Raw genomic sequence first — 21,460 nt, 5'->3', positions numbered from 1 at the left:
TAGCCTGGAGGGAGAAGCCCCGAGTGTGTAGTGAGGTGTGAGTTCAGTTCCCATCACGGCCCAGGATCTGCTGACGTGCAACAGCTGCGGACACACGTACTCGTCCCGTTGTGTTTCCTCCCTCCTCTGCCTTTTCTACCTTGCATGAGTGGGTGCAGAGAGCTCCATGGCTGATGTCCCTTGGCTTGCTGGATCAGGGGATGTGTGTGCAGGCTGCAGAGTGTGGCAGGAGCAGGAGCTGAGGGAGCCAAAAGGTTGCTCAGTGTCTGTGTAGCAGAAGCTGCACCTGCAGCACGTGGGCTGCAGCTCTGCAGGGCCAGAGCAGCTGCCTGGAGCTGGATTGGTTCATTAATTTCTTCCCTCCTCACCAAATATCAATTAATGCAAAACTAGCATTCCTAAGGGAATTAATGTGGGGGATTTCACAGAGGGGTTTGAATTCATGAATCATTTTCAAGTGGCAGACAATTCAAGGCTGACTCTAATAAGTAAAGTTATCACCAGTTTGTTTGTGGTGGGATGGTGGTATCTTCCTAAACTATCACTACTTCAAAGCCATCTTGGTTTTAGAAGCCTGCTGGTTTTCACCTGTTTGTATCAGAATCATCGCTTGGATCTTGGCTTCTCCCTGTCTGTGGTAAGATAACCAGGAATAAATCTGAGCCCATAGCTTAGAAAAAAGCTGATTTACTGCATGTGAATAGAAATGCAATATTCAAGTAACAAAAATCTCATAAAGGGGAACCATGGTAAAGGCTGTGATATTGGGTGGCTGTTGGACAACTGGTCTAAGGTGGATTTCCTGCAAACTACAATCTGAGTGGATATGTAGGTTTTGTTCTTTGGGAGTTTTCAGCCTGCATGTCCACAGGAAAGCTGCTGTCCTGGCAAACTGTAAAGTTTTCTTTTACACCAATGTCTGCTTGTCCTGACCTTTGGACAGGACACAGGCTTGCACCCTCATTCCAGTTTTCCTAATGGCCTTAGTGGGCTCCTGTGAAGTTTGAGGCAACTGACATAGAACTAAACTCGTAGTTGACCCAGAGCACACCAAAGATGGAATCCCTGCCCTGACCCACATAACTGCAGTGCCTGCACTGCAGGGCTGTGTGTTCTATTGCCCCTGTACCGAGTGCTGCTCTACTGCTATTAGAAATGTTGGTTCAAATAGTCCTCTAGGAAAAGCCCTGCGATTCCAGGTTCAGGCCTTGACCAAGACCATGTGTATGCTACATTCCTGGTCCTCACAATCCCTGAATTTTGGTAAAGGGCTCTGGAATTTACAGTGAATTCTGATTTCCATGAGTTATTTTCTGTCATAACACTTGCTACTGCACCAAAGGATCAAGAAATGCCTGGCTATTTTTGATTGATATTCCTTATAATACTCAGTGGGTATCAAATTTCTTCAAAACTTTAGGACTAATCCTATGACAACCTGCTGCCAAAATCTCATGTTTGGCTCCTGCAGTAGTTTGTGTTGGATTACACTCTCGGTTTGCATGTTTACCATGTGTAACGGGCATCGACTTCCTTGCTGTCAGCCCCTGTACTTACTGCACAGTGCAAGACAATGAAAATCAGGTTGAGCTTTATTGGTGGGTGAGTCTGGGAGTTGGGAGTGACATTGGAAATGTCAAGTCTAAGTTAAGTTCCAGATCCCAGCCTGTGCTTTTCCAGAGCTCCATCTCCTTCTATACAAGTAGTTACTTGTGCTCTTAGTGGTTTTCTTACCAACCTAGTGATTAAAAACTTAAAAAAAATCATAGATACTCCATTAGTAATAATTAGTACTATTAGTAATAATTAGTACTCTTCAATTACTGAAATTGGTGATACAGTTTATTGTCTTTACTGTCACCTCTGCTATTTATCAAGTATTGACCAATGTGAATATTATAAGGTATAGTAATAATGAAAAATGTTGCCAGCATAGCTCCTTAACTGTAACTCCCACATCCGTGCCAACCTTACCTATGGAGCTACCTCATGAGGGTACAGTGGAGGTGACTCTTGGAAGCAAAGAGATGCCTGGAATTGCGTTCCCAAGGCAGGGCAGCTCTCCTGCATTAAAATCCCCCGAGGGTATTTCAGTGAAGCTGCTTGTTCCTAGGGCACGCCCAGGGTTTGGCTGCTGCCCTGTTGGCTTCCTGCAACAGGATTCCACTCCCGCCCTGAACCCCTCCATGTTGTTCAAGTCCTGGGTGAATGGGCTCTTTGCCACCTGCACTTGTTTGTTTCTAGCTTGGAGCACCTGCAGATGGGCAAGGCAGGCTGAAGGCTAACTTAAAACAAATGAGATGCAAAGGAGGGGGCACCCAGGCAGCACAGAACAAGATAAATGCATGTGCACAGAAGGAACAGGAGCTACCTTGCTTTCCAAACCACACCACTTGAGCCAGAGTCATTTAAAACCAAACACTGCCAGCTGAGAGAAAAGAATTTATTAGAAACTGTTAAACACTACACAAAACTAAATTTTAGAGTATTTTTTTCAGTAGACAGCACTCCAGCCTACATACACAGTACTGTGGACTTTGGACAGCCACCGTGCTGGTAAGGTATATCTTTAGGATGAGACATTCAAGCAGCATGCACAGTGAGAAAGGGAAAGGGGTGCAAGGGAAACCCTTTTGATTGGCGTAAGTTCACAGAAGGTACACTTGTGTAATTGTTTCCCACAAGGTAGTTTGGATTGAAGGAATCACCACTACCCCAGAGGCAGCAAGGGGGCTCAGCTCCCCAGCTCTGCTCTCGGTGCTGGTGCGCGTTGGGAGGTTTCAGTAGAAGGTGTTTCAATAAAGAGAATTACACCTTTCATCCTACTGGAACGCAACCAGGACTCTGAGGTTGCCAAACTCCCCTTCTCACACAGAGACCAGCAGAGACCTCGCTGCTTTTCAGTAGAAACAGGAGCAGAGTCTACAGATTAAGGCAATGCATTTCTGTAATTCAACATAAAAATTGTAACAAACTCCATATTTTCTGATAAATTCTGAAGTATTTAATTGTAAAAAATAAAGTTGCTAATCATGCTACTCTATTTGGTATTCTTCATTAGGTTTTGAAATACAGTGGAGCATCACTATAGTCACTGCCCCAACAACGTGGAAGCCAGTGACAGCTTCTCTTCCACCCAGGAGCTACAAAACATGAAACCAATCACCCCTCCCTTCTCCCAGTTCAAATCCTCCCTTATTTCTTCCACCTCCACCTCTCTTCCAAAAGAGGAAAAAAAACCCCATGAAATATTTATCTGACTCCTGAAAGGAGCTTTATAGCAAGGCTCAACTGTATAGACTAGAAAAAGATATAAAAGTGATTAAAATCCAAAAATTCAGAGAAGGAAAATGTAATAAGTACGCATGGCGTGATAAACCACGATACACATAGCAATTTGCTACATTTTTCAAAAAGTGCTAACCAATTTTAGCTTAAAATAATTCAAGAGATCTTACAAATTGCTATCATAGTGTAAAACTGAGTATATTGAAAAGCCTAAAACCTGACTTGGCTGTAGAAAATGTATTATATCTGTTTCTAATTTACATAGCATTTGTACTTAGGCACACAAAAATAAATATAGACAGTCAAATGTTTCATTAAGTCTGCAGAAAGTTACAGTTAAAACCAAGCAATCAACTGTTGTGACAAACATCATGCTTTTACACCTCTGTCTCTACACCACACGTGTACATGGATATCCCTTATGTCATCCTTAGGCTTCTGCAAAAGTTACTTAAAAGGTGAAACTGTTTTCTGCCAAAACCAGGTAATTTGGGAACTACTGGCTACACAGAGATAATTCCTCAGAAATCTCAACTGATACTTTCTGTTAAAATGTTTTTTTCCTGCTTCTGGGCCAGGAGGCTTTGGGCTGGAGTGGAAGCTGGGGTGATCCAACACCAAAGACTGTTATGGCACAACAGGACTGGAGGGTTAGTGACAAGATTTTAACAGCACTGTGTAAGAGCAAGGGAACAAATCGGAGTAAGGCTCCTTGGAGAAGGATCTCAAGCTGCTCTTTTGCTAAGGAGCACATGGTGATTGCAGTATTCCAGCAACCCTCCCTGCTGCTGCCTCAGTAAAACTGGTTTTACCTGAGCTGTAAGCTTTCCCCAGGCACATCCAGTGACCTGACAGCTGTTTTAGCTTTGTGGTACCTCTAATAACTTGTCTCCAGTGCTCAGGGAAGCAGGAAGACACTTGGCTTCCAATGGCATGGGCTCACCAATACCAGTCTGGTGATTCATGCCACAGTCCCTAATTAAAGGAGAAAGGTATCATGCAGCTCAGATTGGCACAACTGGCAGTCTGGTCAACTGGGAACCTAACAATAAATTCCAGCTTTCTTGATTTCACTTGAAGAAGAAACTTTTGTGTTTCTGAACATCTAGCTTTGGTACACTAATTTCCTGCTAGCCTAAGGGCATAACCTAAACTGAGGTTCTCAGCGTGTGGTTACTGAGGGCTTTCAACACATAAAAATTATTCAAGTTATCCCACTATCTTGAAACAAATTAAAAAACATCACAAACAATACCAAGCAGCATAATTTTTATTTGGTGTTACAACAGCTGTGCAGCACCCATGCTTTTGGGCACCACATTTTACTGTTTATGACTTTTCTTTTTGAAATCTAAACAGTTGTGTTCAGACAACTCTATGTGCTTTTTTAATATACACACTGTGACCCCTGCATTCAGCCTGTCCAGTTAACACTAGAAATATTTGTCAAGGCAATTAATTATTTCATCTTTGCTATAATTAGGGAGCAATCAAAAGAAAAAATTTACTTTAATCTGACTGATCACATGTACTGTACATACCTGTTCCAAACCCAACGTACTCCAAGTTTCTAAGTTAATGCACTCTCTTATTCAAGTCAAAATGCTGTACATCTAAGTATCCACACAACCGTACATTCCTAATGATTCTTCTTTACACCTTTATTCTTTTTAGAAATCTGTTTTTAAAAAGGAATAAAGAAGTTGCCCTGCAGATCTATATTTCTTTAGAACAAAACATCATACACTACCTTGAAAAATAGTTTTATCAAAACCAAATTCAAATCACTGTCATGTACAATTTTCAGTTAACAGTTCACATTGAAATTGCACTTTGCAGATAGAATAAAACTAAAAAATGAAAACATATTCTATTTCCTTTCACAGGAGACTGCCTCTTCAGGATTTTTCTTCCGTGAATGCTTGTATTTGTCTACATACGCTTTGACTAGATTTGCCACTTTTGCAGAATTAACTTCTCCGCTCTTGCTATGACAAACCTGCAACAGTTTAAAGAACAAAAATATCTGAAACATTTCCATTGATTTGCCACAGTCCCACATTATTCACTTATTTCCCGACACTTCTGATTCTTCCATCCCAGGCAAAACATATTTTAAAACTCCTAATACTTTCCAATTGCTCCCCTAAATACCTCTGAATTCCCATTCAATTCTTCCACACAATAACCAAGTTCTGTTTTGAGAAGCCAAAGAAAGCTCTTGTGGATAGAGAAAGAAGAAAGGTATTTTTGCTTCTCCCTCTTCCCCCTTTCCAGCACCAATGGGCTGTTCCCAGAAAAACGAGAAACCCACCCCAGAGCTTGCCCCAAGGAGAAATGCGTGCAGCTTGGATTACTGGACCCACTTACTTTATCTACAGCTTTCCGCACAATTTCTTTGTATTCCTCCTTGGTGATATCTTTGTTTTGGTAGAAAGGTTTGATCGCCAGCTTGACTTCTTGTGCTGCTTTTTCTTGAATTAACAATTTCTGAAGCGAAAACAAACTTGAGTGTTATATTTCACTGCCTATGTATCTTTATCAATCCCAAGTTAAAACTTAACAGGAAAAGGTTGCTACAGAAGATGAGAAAACCACTCCCCACACACACACATTTCAGCTCTCATGGGAGCTGCCCGTGCTCTGCTAAGCACAGAACGTTTTCCCATAGCAATTCAAGTGATATTTATAATAGTGCTGATTTAAAGAAGATTACATTAAAAAGAGTCAGAGGCTAATCTGTGTCCTATGATGGCCACAAAAATATTACATACATGATGGTATGGAGTACATTACACTGAGGGGTTATTGTCATAACCTGCTATTTTTTAGTACATCAAAATGCATTTATATAAAAATTAAATTTTATATGTTTTAATGTAAATATATAAACAGTGTATATAAAATAAATGCTGAACTTTGAACTTGCCTGGTCCTTCTTCGAGCTGTCTGCACTGGCTTCCACTGTTACACTTGCTTTGTTTTCTCCCAATTTTACAGCTGCATTAGAGCTCTTCATGTGACCTGATGACGTTGCATTACCCGAATTTGGTCCCTGAACTGTTCCCACGTTTCCCAGGACTGCTGCTGGAGCAGGCAAAGCTGGAGCACTCATGCTGTTACTTACATGAGAAGCATTTGGAATACCCTGTTTAAAAAGTTATCAGCAGTTAATACATCATTCTTCTATACGGCAATGGGCCTTTCTAGGAGTCTCAGCTGCTCCAGAACGAGCACAAATACTGCATGCTTTGGTTCATTGCCTAACCTCCACACTGCTCATTATTATGGAAGGTACACACATTACATTAGATTGACTCAAAGTAAAAACAAAAAGAAAAGCATCTTCCATGTCACAATGGCTGCCATTTTCCTGCTCTGATCCCAGTAATAAAATACCCTGCAAACAGGCACAGAGGGTGTTAGAACAAGGGGAAGGAAGTTTATGGCTGCAGAATCAACCTGATTTACAAAACAAGGCTGTGATAAATTGACATTTTCTAAAATAGTCAGCACCTAAACACACCTGCAAAAGGTATCACCCAAAGCCACACTTGCATTCCTGCATACTGATGCTGCTTTGAAAACACCTATTTTCACGTTTGTTATCAGCTTGAACTTGCAAATATAAATACATAGGCAAGAGATGAAACGCTGGCTGAAGTACCAGGATCTGTTTTTCAGGAAAAGCCATTTTCTGGCCATTTCCAAACATCACCAAAAGGCACTGCACATACTTTGGAACTGAGAAATTAAGTAGCTCTCAGACTTCAGATAGAGGCCATTTTTAGCAAAAGCCCAGAACATCCTCCTGGCATGTTTCTAGCAGGCTACACTAAACGTTGCTTTTTGCACGTCATCACCGTTACTCTTTACACATCTGCTTTTATCCACATGGAAAATAATGAAACAGGAATCTGAGCTCTTTGGAAAGGACACAGAAATGGAGCTGTTATAGTCAGCATGCTAACGCTCACCAGTGTGCTGTCTTCATTTTCCTTTCAGCAGGAAGGACAGGTGGTGTCCTGCAGTATTCAGTCATTTCTATTGTGCCACCACTGAGGGGTTGTTGAATGAAATCTCAAAGAAAAAGCAGCAGCAGCTGCAAGACCATTCAGGTTCATGGACACCAGTAGCAACAAGTGTAACATGGACTTCACAATAGGTAAAGCTGCATTTTGCAGCAATACACAATCTTTACTGGAATTTATTTATCACTACACTAGATACTCATTTCAGAGGTTTGAGGCTTATGTTCTGACTACTTACATTTTTGGAGGTTAAATCTACTAGATTTCCAATCGTGTAAATATTTTAATTAAGACATGAGGTATTAATTAAATCAACAAGCAATCTACCAGCATTTTAGTTCCAGCAGTACCTTGTTGGCTTAATTTGCAGTGTATAAAGTTATTTCATATGGCCTGTAACCCCACTCAATATTTCCCACAGCACTCAACTCTCCTTGTTGTAAGTTAATGACTATAAACAGATGACAGCAGTGAAAAGTGAGAATAATGCAGGCCATTTATCAGTTCACTTCAGATCTTTACAGGTGATGCATGAACAGAGGGCTAGAAATCATTTACTCACTTTTTCAAGCTGGAATGTAGGGGAAAGTGGTTTAGGTTAAAACAGGCAGCAGCAAAAGAAAAGCACAAACCCCAGTCACAGAATCACAGAAATTCTAGGTTGGAAGAGACCTTTAAGATCATCGAGTCCAACCCATGTTCTAACACCTCAACTAGATCATGGCACCAAGTGCCACATCCAGTCTTTTTTTAAACTCTTCGAGGGATGGTGACTCCACCACCTCCCTGGGTAGATGATTCCAGTATTTGACCACTCTTTCTGTAAAATGCCTCCTCCTTAATTCTAGCCTGTATCTCCCTTGGCGCAGCTTGAGACTGTGTCAACTCCTGAAGAGCCCTTTACTTATCATAAATGCAGTATTACATGTTCTTGCAGGGCCATGGGTTCTCCTCCAAGTTGTTCATACTCTTTTCCTTGATACAGCCAGCTACAGGAGGAGCTCACATACATAAGAGTTGTTTTAAAGATATCTTGAGAGTCACAAAAAGATGGTCTGACCTGCCCTAAGCATGGGAGAGTCTTTTTGAAACTGGAGAAATAAAGTGGGAGTTAGGTTTTAAACAGGGCATGCAAAACCAGGAAAATCGGGTAAGAAGGTAGAAGTAAAAAACACCAAAGAGACCTCAGAAATTATTAATTTAAAAGCTCAAAAGATTAAGCAGAATAAAAAATGTGTGTGTGGGGAAGCCACTGAGATGGTGACAGATGGAGTATGGAAGTGTGGAAGAAATGGGTGCCATGTAGTACTTTGCAATTTTCCTCTGTTGATAGACCCCCCCATGGGATGAGAACTGCAACACAGAAGGTTAGATCACTTCCTACATGCTGCTGAAACGGTATTCAAGCATTTCCTAAAATGTTTAAAAATCAGATTTGAAAGGGGACGATTTAGTTTTGGAAGCAGGTCACTTCTAAGATAAAAAAGATAATGGACAACACTGATGAAATTTTTCAGTGTTTCATTACCACAAAAACCTGGTTATGGTGCTGTATGTTGTTACTTTTTAAAAGCTACAGCCCATATGCTCATGGATGCTTCCACTTCAAATTTGGTGCAGAGTGGAAAAAAGCACGCAAGAGAGAAAGAAACTGCAAGTATAAATTTATGGTATTCAAGATAAAGAATCCTTAACTGGTATTATTTCACCACTGTTCTTGCCATGGCTTCTGATAAAGCATACCTGCAATTGTTTTCCATCTTGCTGTGAAGCAATGTAGTTGACTTGTTGAGATGGTGGGGGTGGAGGTGGAGGCGGAGGTAATCCCTGAGAAATATTTGTGGGAGCAGCTACCTGTATGAGAGGCACTCCAGCAGGGAGATGCATGGCCATTGGAGGGTGCATGTTGAAAGGATTTCGTTGCATATTCATCAAGGGAGGATGGACACCCACTGGATATGGGAAGATATTCATAGGTTGGTGCTGTGCATTCACTTGTGGCATTACATTCATTTGTTGTTGCATCATATTTATTGCTAACTGAGAACCATCATTTTGCTGGTTGCCTTGGTCTTTGAGGTTCGGATCTGCCAAAACAAAAAAACAGACAGTATATCAAGAAGAAATTCTGTACTTCATAAAGCAAAGTGGGAGCCAGGTGTGTAAACTCTTAATTAGGGATGGATTATCAAAAAGCTTTCTATAATCTGAGTATTTTTAAGATATTGCACAGCACTCACCACCACGCGTGCCATGAAACCAAATGCTAGTTTCAAAGTTTAAAAAATGTAGGTTACTATGAAAGCCTGCATTTTGAATTTTTTTTCTATACTTGTTGCCATAACAAATCAAATAAATTATTTCATCACAATGAAACTGCAATTTTTCACCAAAGAGCAGGAAGACAACATAATTAACCCAGTAAATTTATCTTCTGCAATTGCAGAATGTTAGTCACACATTACCACATCAGCAAGTCTCTGCTCCTGATTCACACACGCTCACTGTACACTTCTGGTAATTACAGAAATACTCTGCTGGGATTTTTCACACTGAGCAATAAGTCATCCTCAAACCATTTAACAGATACTCATATTCAGAAAGAGTTGTTCAAAAACCCCATCATGGTACAACAAATAAAACCCAGAAGTAAAAATAACCTCTTGGGGTAGCAGGTAGCACTTCTTAAATGAATTACTTTGATATCCCATCTTCTCTTCAACAGAAGCCAAAAAGTTAAAATCTAGATACAAGCACCAAGACTTCCAGAAGTCAATAACTTAGTTTGGAGAAATGATTGATATGCTGCAATTTGGATGTCCTTCCTTAGAGTCCCTTCCTTGAGGAACCCTGTCATCTAATTCACAGGGATTGCAATCTAAGGCCTTACATGTCAGCCCAAACCCTCATTTGTAAAGATAATGGGATAACAGAATCACTGAGGTTGGAAGGGACCTACTGAGACTCTCTGGTTCAGCCTCCCTGCTCAAGCAGGGTCAGCAAAAGCAGATTGCCCTGGAGGACCATGTCATGATGGCAACTTAGCCTGTTTTATCCAGTTATCAGAGATGATTGTACTATTCTCAGCTTCTAAAAGTGAATAACAGCATGACTGCTCCTGAACTACATTAAAAAGTCTCTGAATCACAAAATGCTTTCAGTTACAGGTTTGGTAGGTTTTCCCTGCAGCAGATAGAAGGGTGACAATGTTGCCTCAAAACTAGGAAGGCACTGATGCAGTTATCTCTCACAAGAAGGAGAAAACTGCTTGCATATGGGATGAAAATGCATAAAAATGAAAGGCAGAACAAGGAGAGAGTGCAAGAGTGCAAGTCTTCAGTGTCTTCAGAAATGGATTTCATAGTTCTTGAAGTCAATCCACATCTATCTTTAAAGATTATTAATCAGGGCATTAATAATCTGTGGATGACTTCTTAACTACTCAGAATCAATCTCATCCACAGTTCAGTTAACTTACTTTCTACCAAAAAGTTTATTTCTGTCAGGGCAGTTGTCTTTTAGATATAAAAACCCCTCTAAAACTGATTTAGACTGATATTAACATTTTGGAGGAATTTTAAAACTGAAATACAGAAAAGGCACTGGTTTTGTATTTATAAATTACCCTAAATTTTTTAAAAGCATTTAAACAGGACTACTTATCTAGGAGCAAGATAAATATCAATATGCTGCTTCGTCATCTCCAAAATTTGCCGTGTGGGTCTGCACAGGCAAATTAATGTATTTTTGAAACAAATTAGCCTTTTAAAGTTTTGCAGATGCTAAAAGTAACTATGAAGATATGCTTTCTCTTCAGCCAAATCAATTTACTTCAGCAGCACTCTTCAGATGCAGTCCTTAAATCTGACTTGGGCTTTATGCAAAACCAAGAAGCCATCAAAACACAAGAAATCACCAAATTTCACCTTTACCCCTCCATATTGCAAAAAGAGTATCGATTCACCCAAAATAATTTTTTAAAGAACTTATCAGCAGATCAGATCACAGGACAATGTGACAGGATTTTGTTCAGCTATTGCATCTGTGACAAAGCTATCATACTTCAAAACCATTAATACCTTGTTCAGGTGTCTCCTCTTCTTGTCTCATTCCCCATCCAGACTGTGGGCTCGATGAACTGCGTCCCCTTCTTGAATAATAATTCTGCACATCAGCAGGTAAAGTCTTCCTCACAGCCCAGCTGGATGCAGACGTCCACCCAGACCTGTCAGCAGGCGTTTCGAACGAAAACTCTTGCTCATTCTTACGCTTGCATGGCTGCTGTTCCGAGAACCTCGAAGCTTCATTCCCAGAACCATCTGTGTTCCCTGAGAGAGGTTTTCTGTTTTGCCAGTGACTTTCACTCTGGTCTCCATACATGAAACCACTTCGGCCACGGCCACCTCGGCCACGCTGACCTCTCCCTCGATTCGGAATCCAACCTGAACCAAAGTTCTTATTCCAAGACTGTCCTGCATTATCATGCCTGCTCTCTTCCCAATGTGGTTTCTCTCTCTCTCTGTTCCTGGCCTCAGGAACAGAGTTTATCTTCTCCATTACCCAGTCTGGACAATCATTCCTCTGCTTATCTGAAGAACACTGATCATCGTTGCTTTTTTCTGTATTATTGTCCTTCTCTTTTTTAAGATTTTCATTCTGTTTCTCTTGATCATTTCTCCTGTATCGATCATTTCCTCTGGGACTTCTCCAGCTGTCATTTGCCCATCTGTCTTTCCATCGAGGTGAATGACTTTCCCTCTCATTTCTAGTGAATGAAGACCCTTTATTTCTAGTCCTAGATCGTGATCTTGATCTAGACCGTGACCGTGACCTAGACCACCTCCTATTTCTTCTTTCTCTGTCACGATCTCTTCTTTGATTATCTCTATCACTGCTTCGAGACCTAGATTTTCGCCTTGGAGATGAATCCTTAATTCGTGATCGGGAAGATGACCTCCTGCTTTCCCTGACAGTTTCCCTTTTGGGAGATCGAGATGGTGGTTTTTTCTCATCTTTGAGTGTGTCTCTCTTTGGAGAACAAGATAAGGATCTCCTTCCCTCTTTCACAACTACCTTCTTGGGTGATCGTGAGCTCCTGTCTCCAGTTGTCTCCCTTTTAGGGGATGGTGATTGAGATTGCCTGCCCTCTCTCCCAGAAGGAGACCAAGTTGTCGATGGAGAGTGAAATCTAGATCTTCTAGTTCGAGCCTTTTTCTCTTTTTTGAGCTCTGGCTGGGACTCTCTTGCTTGAGGAACAGTTTCATCTTTTTCATCAGAACCTGATAGAGAGTTTCCCACATCACACTCTAAGGAGTTCACTTCTTGCTCTGTACTCTCAGGTGGCACTAACTGCTCAATCTTAGGTTCATTCTGGTCACTGCAAAATGAGTCACAGTCCATTGGTATCATTTCATTGTTATCTTCACCAAAATGTTTATGTTCAGCATTTACTGGTGGAGACTCTGAAGTTCCACCCTCTTCAATTTCTGAAAAGGTGTTTTCTTTTGAGGGCTGTTCTGAGGTACTGTCCATAGAAATACTGTGTATTAATGCAGCTGGTTCTTCATCTTGAACAGGTTTTGTATCTGCACAGTCTCCTACTGGTTTTAGTTCAGTCTCAGAATTATCTGTTTCCATGGCTTCAGGATGCTCAGGCAACTCACTTCCAGGGCTCTCCAATGGCTGATCTTTTCCCAGAGGATCCAAATGTTCCAACAATTCATTTTCTGGACTAGCTATGGGTTGATCTACTTTTGTCAAAGTTTCTGTGTTCTCCATTAATTCTTTCTGAGGACTACATGATGTCTGATCTACTTTTTCAGAAGTTGCATGGTCACATACATCATCTTTGGGACTAGCTACTGTTTCCACTTGTTCAAGAGTATTTTCACAATTGTCCTGACTGTCAAGATCTGCATTTTTTTCAATAACATCTTTTACTTTAAATTTCTGACTTTCACTTCCTAAAGTTAGTATTGGGAGTTCTTGAAGAGAAAGACTAACATCTGCATTGCCTGAATTGTCTTCATCTCTGTCACATTCTCCTGTAGTTTCCTCAATTTCTGCATGCTCACTACAGCTTTCCAATCCATTAGCAGATTCTGTTTCTACATTATTCTTCTGTGGGAGGCTTGCATTATTGCTGTCATTATCTGACTGGTGGTCCTTATCTAAAGTTAAGACTGCTTCAGGCTCAGCAATGTCATCATCTTCCACTGAGCCACAGGGTGATTTTTCAGAACGTGCAGAACGTCTCAGTTTCTTTTTAACTGCAGGTGTTTGTTGTTTAACTGCTCTTTTAGACTTGCGTTTTGGAGGAGCATTCTCTGCTTCTGAGTGAGTTTTATTCAGAGATGGGTTATTGCTTTCAGGGGCACTGCAAGCAGAACTGCTCGATCGAGGGGAGCTCCGAGACTGAGTCAGAGCCTCGTTTTTGCTGTTCCGTGCAGACCTTCTCGTAGGAGTAGTAGCAACTGATTTCCTCCTACTTCCTCTAGTACCAGATGAACCAGAAGCTTCCTTTTTCTCTTCTCCTTCTTGGGTACATGCAACAGCATATCCTTTGCCTAAAGATTCTAATAAAAACAGAAGACATTAAGATTTGATAATAATCATTTATCTGAACATATTTAAGAACATAAAAGGGCCTTCTGCAGCATAACAGATATCCTCCAATAATACAATTTAAGATTTAGTATGTAATACTGCCACAGTTTTTTTTCTTTTTTAAATGAAAACTGGTTGTTTTAAAGAACAGAAACAAGGTAAAGTGACACATCAGACATCTGAACACACAGTTTAGAAGCAGTGCTGGCATGGCTACATGGACAGTGACAGCAGGCACAGTGAAACTGCTATTGAAATGGCTGCTCAAAGATAGCCAGCATTTAAGCTGTTAGAAAAGTTATTAATTAACCACACAGCAGTGTTAGCATATAGCAGTTCCCGTCACTATAACACAGGCTTGTTGTTATGAAGCACAGTACTAGAGAATGGGACATCTTCCAGTGGCCACCAGTGGAAGATCACATGTGCAGCAGTTGATCAGGTACAGCAATGACAGTGCAAACTTATTCAGTTATAGGGCAAACTGAACTTAAACTCTGCCACAAGACACCCAAGGTGCCAGCAGCACATACAGCGTGCAGCCTACAGTGCATTAAAAAAACAAAAGCTCTACAAAGAATGACAAAGGCACACCTAGCAAGCAGCTCAGCTCTTGTGGTGATACTGCACTAATTTATTTCATGCCATCTACCATTCAACAAAAGTCTAGTTAGGGAAGCTAAGGGTTCACTGCACAGGGAAGACTGCACTGTCAGCTATGAAAGCTTCTGGTGGACAGCTCAGGAATTAAAGGTTAATGATAATTAAGAAAATATACTTGAATGTAATACTTCAGAACTAAATTAATTTCTTGGGATGTCCATTAATTTGTTTCACACTTTGTGCAGATTTCAGGAAGCATCAAGGATGTGGTGCTAAAATGCATTCTTTCATGGCTCCAATTTCATACACGAACAGTGCAAACTAAGAAAGATTAATTGCTATAGATTTTGCAATAAATCTCTCACATCACAAACGTGTGATTTTAACTCTGCACATTATTTCCCATGCTTCTGCTACAGCAAAAATTTGGCTACTGTATTCACAAACATATTTTAGAAAAGTAAGATTGGAATAAGAAAACTAAGTAACTGCAAAAAAGCCTCTTTCTACCACTTACTACTTTGTTAGCAGAACCAAAAATGCCTATCACTGTATTAAATGCAAACAATAATTTCAAGAGAATTAATTCCATAACCACCTTGCTCACTTTTAAAAGAGCACAGGACTACAATCACATGCTCTGACCTTCCTTGCAAACACAATAATTTGCCTGAACATGAAAAAAAAAAAAAGGACTGGTTCTGGATTTTGCATGTCCAATGATCAAATAATCACTTGAGAAAATGAAAACCCCCCAACATCAACTGTATAGAAGGTACCATGTATTTAAAAGAAAATAACATGACGGTAAAGAACTTCCAGGGAATTTCAGGTGACTGACACTATTTCGCGTATCTACTCTAACAGTCTCACCAATCATTTTGTTACAAAGTGACTTTACAGCAGTTAAGTAGCACTTAGCAACAGGTGGCTGTTTCAGACTAATTATGTCTTCAAACCTATTACAATAGCCAGGAAATAAAGTTAGATGTTACATGACATTTCAAATTTTAATATCTGTGATTATTTTCTTCAAGGGAGAAGAAATCTTGCAATAGTAAAAAAAACTCCAGCAGAATATCAGTGGAATGTGGGAATCTGGACAGAATTTAAAGGGGAGTTATTTTTCTAGCACATTCAAAATCTTCATGTGAAGCACAAATCCTTTTTTAGCATGTCCTACTACTTGTAAAATTTTAACAGAAAAGCTTCACAAGATTTGGACTTGCACCAAATAAAAGGCATTCCAGCTCAATAACTCTTTACTGAAAAATATTTTAATCACACAAAAACTGCATAATGCCAACATAAACCTTAGTGGTATTTGTAGATACACTAAAGCATTTTCAGGTCAAGTTATTAAAGCAGACTATTTAATGGTAGCAGACTACTAAAACTGCAGCAGTTACAGGCATGATTCAGACACTATAGTTATATGGTCATTATTGATATTTGTATGCCTCCTTGTACAACTCTGGAAGCCAGAGTCAGCTGTTACTCTGCTGCAAAACTGTATACTTTAGGTGAGACCAAAAGTTGAGAGAAGCATAAAAGGAAAATAAAAAATGCTTATGCTATGCTGTTTCAGGCACAATTTAGTAAGAAATGAAATAACCAGTTTGCATCTTTTTTAAAATGTATTTATTGTCTTCATTATCCTTTTCTTCACCTTTTTAAAAAGTCTGTGTCCTTTTATATATATGTATATATATACTTGCTGTGCATCTCTAACAATATTCAGATTAGGTTCCTCTTTGCCTTTGTCTTTACCTTTTCTTATGCATGCTGTCCTTTTACTCAGATGCTATATAAAAATGAAATGGGGTAGCAACACTCACTCAACAGAATGTGACTAAAATCCTCAAGGGACATCTTCATGTCCACCATCGCCTTGTTTTACTGGGAAATTTTAAGACTCTTAATTCCTGCATGCTCCTTATCAATAGAAAGTATTTAAATAAAATGTAAAGATGACTTAAAACTCTGAATCTTAAAACACTGTAGTATGTTGGCACTAATCTTATAATTCAATCTTTGTCCACAGTAAAAGCATCAAAATTCTAATCAAGACAAACTATAAGATTCTGTTCTAAATATAATTTTTAATGCTTCTGGGACATCCTAACAAAAAAGCTTGACTATAGAAGTGGAAAAGTAGAAAGGGAAGTCAAGAGGTATGAGCTGACATGTATATTACTAGAAGCAAAATGGTTAAGGATCAGCTACAATGCACTGCCAAACATCAGAGACCTGAGGAAGCAACCTATCCATTTTTCACTGGGAAATGTGGAGGTGAAACACATACCTTTAAAAAGAATAAAGAATATGAATGCAACTTTTTCATCATCCTACTACTACTTAATTCCTTCCAATAATTTATTTTGACACAATATTCATAAGCCAGGAGACCCAAATCTGTCCTATCTGCCTACTAGACAAGTGAAAGTGGTGTGATTCCCAATTCAAAGAAGGTATTAACTCAAGCCTTATAAAAGACAACTCCTTTGTTTCCACTTCTTTGAACTTGTGCAGCTTTTTGGAAGAGAAACTACATTCTTGCTGAGCATGGAGACAGAGGCTGTTAAAGTAACTGGAAGAAGGCAATTCCTTCCATGTCTTGTCTTCTGCTGCTTTCCTGGCAGACCATGGAGCTCCAGCACTTTTGCAAGGTTTTGCCCAGTAGAGCTTGTAGGCAAACTGAAAGGGATCCATACACTTCGCTGCTTCCTGACTAATGTTCTTCCCTGCTAGAAAGGTTTGTTCCTCACAGCACACAATATACCTCTGAAATGTGCCATTCATAATGCATCAAAATAAGATTTATCCTCGAACAATAGGAAATGACGAAAGAAGAGCACAAAATGTTGCAATTAGAAATGGAATGAAGTTACATAAATAATTATTAATTTAATCTTCAAAAGAATAAGTTATACCAGCTTTGAGGTGGATGATTAATGTTCTGTACTCCAAATTCAGAAATTAGGTAGCTGACTTTGAAATAGTACCAAACTGCATCAAAAGAGATTTTTTTCCCCATTAAGTGTAACTAACTATGTTTGATTTCTAATAATCATATTTTAACAATGCTCCACATGAGCTATAAAGAAAACTTACAAAAAAAATGTTTACCAAAGTTTTCCAAAGGCCTGATATTTGTTGGAAAAACTCTTCCAGCCACTGCAGAAGAAGTGAGAAGACAGGTCTCAGCTTCAACTCCACAAGATATTAAAGGAGCACTGCAAAGTAAAAGCAAAAGCAGTGACATAAGTTGTTTTAGCTGTTTGCAGCAAGTCTTAGAAACAATGCACAAAACCAAAACACATTAGGCAACTACAATCCTTTAAACTTCATCATAGGTGACTTTCCTTGTCATATTTAATTTCAGATTTATTTTACTGCCTAATCTATTAAAACTGTTTGAACAAGGTATGTTATGTTAAAGCAATGTACATCTGGCTTTCTTTATACTCAAATATAGAACAGCAACAGCCCAGTCCAAAGTAGTAGGTTATAGCACTGGAAATAAGGAAATGAGTGCTGATTCAGTACTTCAGCAGAACAGCAACCATTTCTGCAGAAAAAGGAGAAACTGTCTACATGAGAATTTAGAAAATACTCTGGTTTTTTTTTCTTTATACAAACAAAAAATATATATTTATCCAGACTCCTTCAGAAAACCTTGGGCAAAACCAGAGTTTAGTTAGGGGGATCTACATTTTTTGCATTGTGGCTGAGTTGGAATGAAACTTCTCCTAAGAAAATGCAAATGTAATAAATTTATTATTTCAATCCTAGATGCAATATTTATTGTAATTTTAAAACTCTTCACTTGCAATTTTAACTTTAATCTTTTTTTAATACCAAAAAGAGCAAAGAGATATGTAATGAAATTAAGATGATAGAACCAATTTCTTATTGTGTTATTTTAAAATCAGTTATTTTTATGGTTCTGCTTCACAGTCACAAAAAATATCCTTAGGGCATGCTTTAACACACATCTGCTCTCTGACAAAAAAACCCATAGAATTACTTTATGTTCTCTGTTTCACTTGATACAACTCCTGTTAGCTCTTTTTAGATGCAAACAGGATTTTTTTATAAATGATTACAGAAAAAGTGATAGAACCAACCCATGAAAGTAGGGTACAGGGTGCTCTGGAGAATCAGAATCAGATTGATGTTAAAGCAAGCATAGTCTGATATCTAGGGACAGAGATAATTTTAAAAGCTCATTGAATATTAGCTTCCAAATAGAAAACATATTCAAACACACATTTCTGTGAAAAGGTGACATATTAAGAGGCACAAGTCAGTGGAGTTACTGTGCTTGTCACAAGTACCAAAAAAGTATTAAGACATACAAAAAAGAATCTATTGACATAAAATCACCAAGCAGTAAATACACAAAAAATTAACAAGTTAAATGCAAACATAGTCTCATGAAAATAATATTCTATCTAAAGACCAATTTGAATTAATCAAACTCCAAACTTGAAGTATAAACATCCACTACGAGTCCAAAACACAGACCTTTCAACTCTAGCAATCAGAGATGAACAGGACAATTCCAGTTCTTGTCTCTTCTGTCTGATCCCTGAATTGACTTCTGTGAATTCTGTACTGAAAGACAAATTTCATACAAGAAATTATAAAAAGTAACTTTGCACTATGATAATTTTGTATTTCAGTAACTACTCCTACCAATTACTTTAATTTAACTGTATTAGAACTTTCAACAGTCATGATTAAACTATGCATTGGTTATTGCTTAGAGGAAAAATACAGTCTCAGCAAACACAAAAGAAGTCCTAAACAAATAAAGCAGATGGAATGGAAAACAGGAGATGAAATGTGTCTGTTGGAAAGTTGAAGGATGGAGAAACTTTGCATCCTTGACTAATTAATTCTGTTGCATGCCTGGCAAAAAGTTCATCTTTTACAGACTGTCAAAAACATATATAGTACTTTTTAAATTAGGCCATATTATTCAAATAACATGCTTTTAGACTGTTCTTTTTCTTCCATTTATTCAATGAACAATTTATTTATACACCCATTCTTAAGTTAAAGACTTAATTGAGTATTTTGCTTAATGCAAAATTGCTTCATGGATGTTTAAAGTATTCCTCCTGGAATCAAACAACAACAACAAAGAAAATTGTTTCTGATACAAACCAGGATATTTACCATTAACTTCATTGGTAACTGCTGTTGTAGTAACAGGGCTAAGTCTTTCCTATCCAAGGCTTCAATTCAGTAAGGAAATAAACATGAACTAAAATTAAAACTCTTGTGAAATCAATGAGGTTAAAATACTCAAGTGTGTGCTTCTGATGCTGAACACATGACAGAAATTGGGGTGTGCCTTTTAACAGTACTCATATTAAAATATTTGTGTTTGTCCTTTAACTGCTCTTTATCAATGAATAAATACTCTGCCAATCTTCAAAAGATTTCAAGGCAGTATATATACAGGTAGGAGCAGAAGGAAGTTAAGAATCCACAATTCAGTTACCCATCAATTTATATGAAGCACTAGTACACACTAACCAGTCATTTCTACAGCTAAAAAAGGATTCTTCACTGCTACCACCAGCCAGAAGTGTGCCGAAGAAATTAGTTCTCATGCGCTCGTTCCAGCAGGTCTGTCTTCTGGGCTACACAAAAAATAAATTATGAATTAAAGACACCCAAAATAAAATAATTAACACAAAATACATGAAGATACACTGAAATTAAATTAGGTCAGCAAGAATTTAGTACATAAAAAGCAGACACCATAATAGCCCCATAGGTATATGTAGATATTTGCAGTTAAAGCAAACAAATTTTCTCTATTCAGTCTCTAAGTTTTCAACAACTGCTCTTTGCAGATAAACTTCATATTTTATATAAAGCAAAATCTTTCATGCTCCAAACAGACATTATGAATAAATAACCCTGATTCTCTCTCTTTCACAATTCTGCTACCTAATGCACCACAGTAAGCACAGCTCAAGCACCTTCACAGCAATTCACCAAATATTTTGTTTCAAATAACAAGAAAACCTAACGAGGATAGCTGGGATTCTCCTTTGCCCTCAGGTAGGACTATGGAACATGAAGATTGTCTAGTGTGTCTAGTTACTGAGCCCTCACACAGAGGCACAACACTCACTTTGTATTTCAAAAGATTCCAGCAGCACCAGCCATTTACATTGCTAACAAGGCCCAGCCACGCGCTGTGTGCTGCTGCCATTTGCAGGGAGCTCTGCTCTGGGCACTGCACCGGCTGCAGGGGAAAAACCAAACCCCAACAACAAACCACCAACAGTCCTCCAGGTACCCTTCCCACACTAATATATACCTACACTGATCCATGTTTGTCACAGCACCTAAGGGGCTCATACCACCTCAAATCTGACTAAAACTTTCCTGTTCATTCCCTAGGGTGGTATTTTAGTACAGGAACTTAGAATACTCCTGTAATTTTAATTCAGAAAAATGAAAAATAAACTTTGGAGTGGGATGTATAAAAATACATGTCTCAATATGCAGAAATTATCCATATGCTCCATCAAACTTTGGCACACAGAGCTGCTTCTGCAGGGAAAATGCCCTATTTTATCAGTGTAAAAATTTCAAGTTTTGCTGAAAAAACTGTTGTGTTCAAGTTTTATTTTAAGAATAATATAATTTTTTAATATTAACCTTTCTCTCTCCAATTAAAAGAGCTATCCAGATGTTCCACAAATATCCTTATGAAGTAGTTGCTAGTAGACCATGGCTTTCTTTTAAATTTTGAACATTTGTTGGATAATGTTCGAAATTTAAAAGAAATTAAAAGAGTCCCGTGCTTCCTCCTGAAGGTTTTTAATGGTTCTACTTTTGTTTATGCACTTTTTTTTTGCTACAGGTGCTATTAGATACTTCACCATAAATCAGTAAAACTA

At 38.7% G+C, this 21,460-nt stretch overlaps 1 protein-coding gene across 3 annotated transcripts in view; it reads right to left on the bottom strand.

The window, feature by feature from the left end:
* Positions 1-4,540: 4,540 nt before the first annotated feature.
* The window catches only part of SCAF11 (SR-related CTD associated factor 11), a 48,233-nt gene continuing 31,313 nt past the window's right edge, over positions 4,541-21,460 (bottom strand). For all 3 annotated transcript variants that reach the window (XM_063155172.1, XM_063155173.1, XM_063155174.1), the window contains exons 8-15: positions 20,079-20,185; positions 19,059-19,148; positions 17,658-17,764; positions 11,399-13,894; positions 9,063-9,406; positions 6,218-6,436; positions 5,659-5,778; positions 4,541-5,287 (exon numbers count right to left, since the gene is read on the bottom strand). In XM_063155172.1, coding sequence (XP_063011242.1) covers positions 5,159-5,287; positions 5,659-5,778; positions 6,218-6,436; positions 9,063-9,406; positions 11,399-13,894; positions 17,658-17,764; positions 19,059-19,148; positions 20,079-20,185 — 3,612 coding nt within the window. In that variant the 3' untranslated portion in view covers positions 4,541-5,158. The remainder of the gene's footprint in view (positions 5,288-5,658; positions 5,779-6,217; positions 6,437-9,062; positions 9,407-11,398; positions 13,895-17,657; positions 17,765-19,058; positions 19,149-20,078; positions 20,186-21,460) is intronic.

The sequence above is a fragment of the Melospiza melodia genome, chromosome 4 (assembly GCF_035770615.1).
Source record: "Melospiza melodia melodia isolate bMelMel2 chromosome 4, bMelMel2.pri, whole genome shotgun sequence".
In the NCBI taxonomy this organism is placed as follows: domain Eukaryota; kingdom Metazoa; phylum Chordata; class Aves; order Passeriformes; family Passerellidae; genus Melospiza; species Melospiza melodia.
Note: the sequence above shows the minus strand (reverse complement) of the source record. Positions and strands in the feature narration are given on the sequence as shown.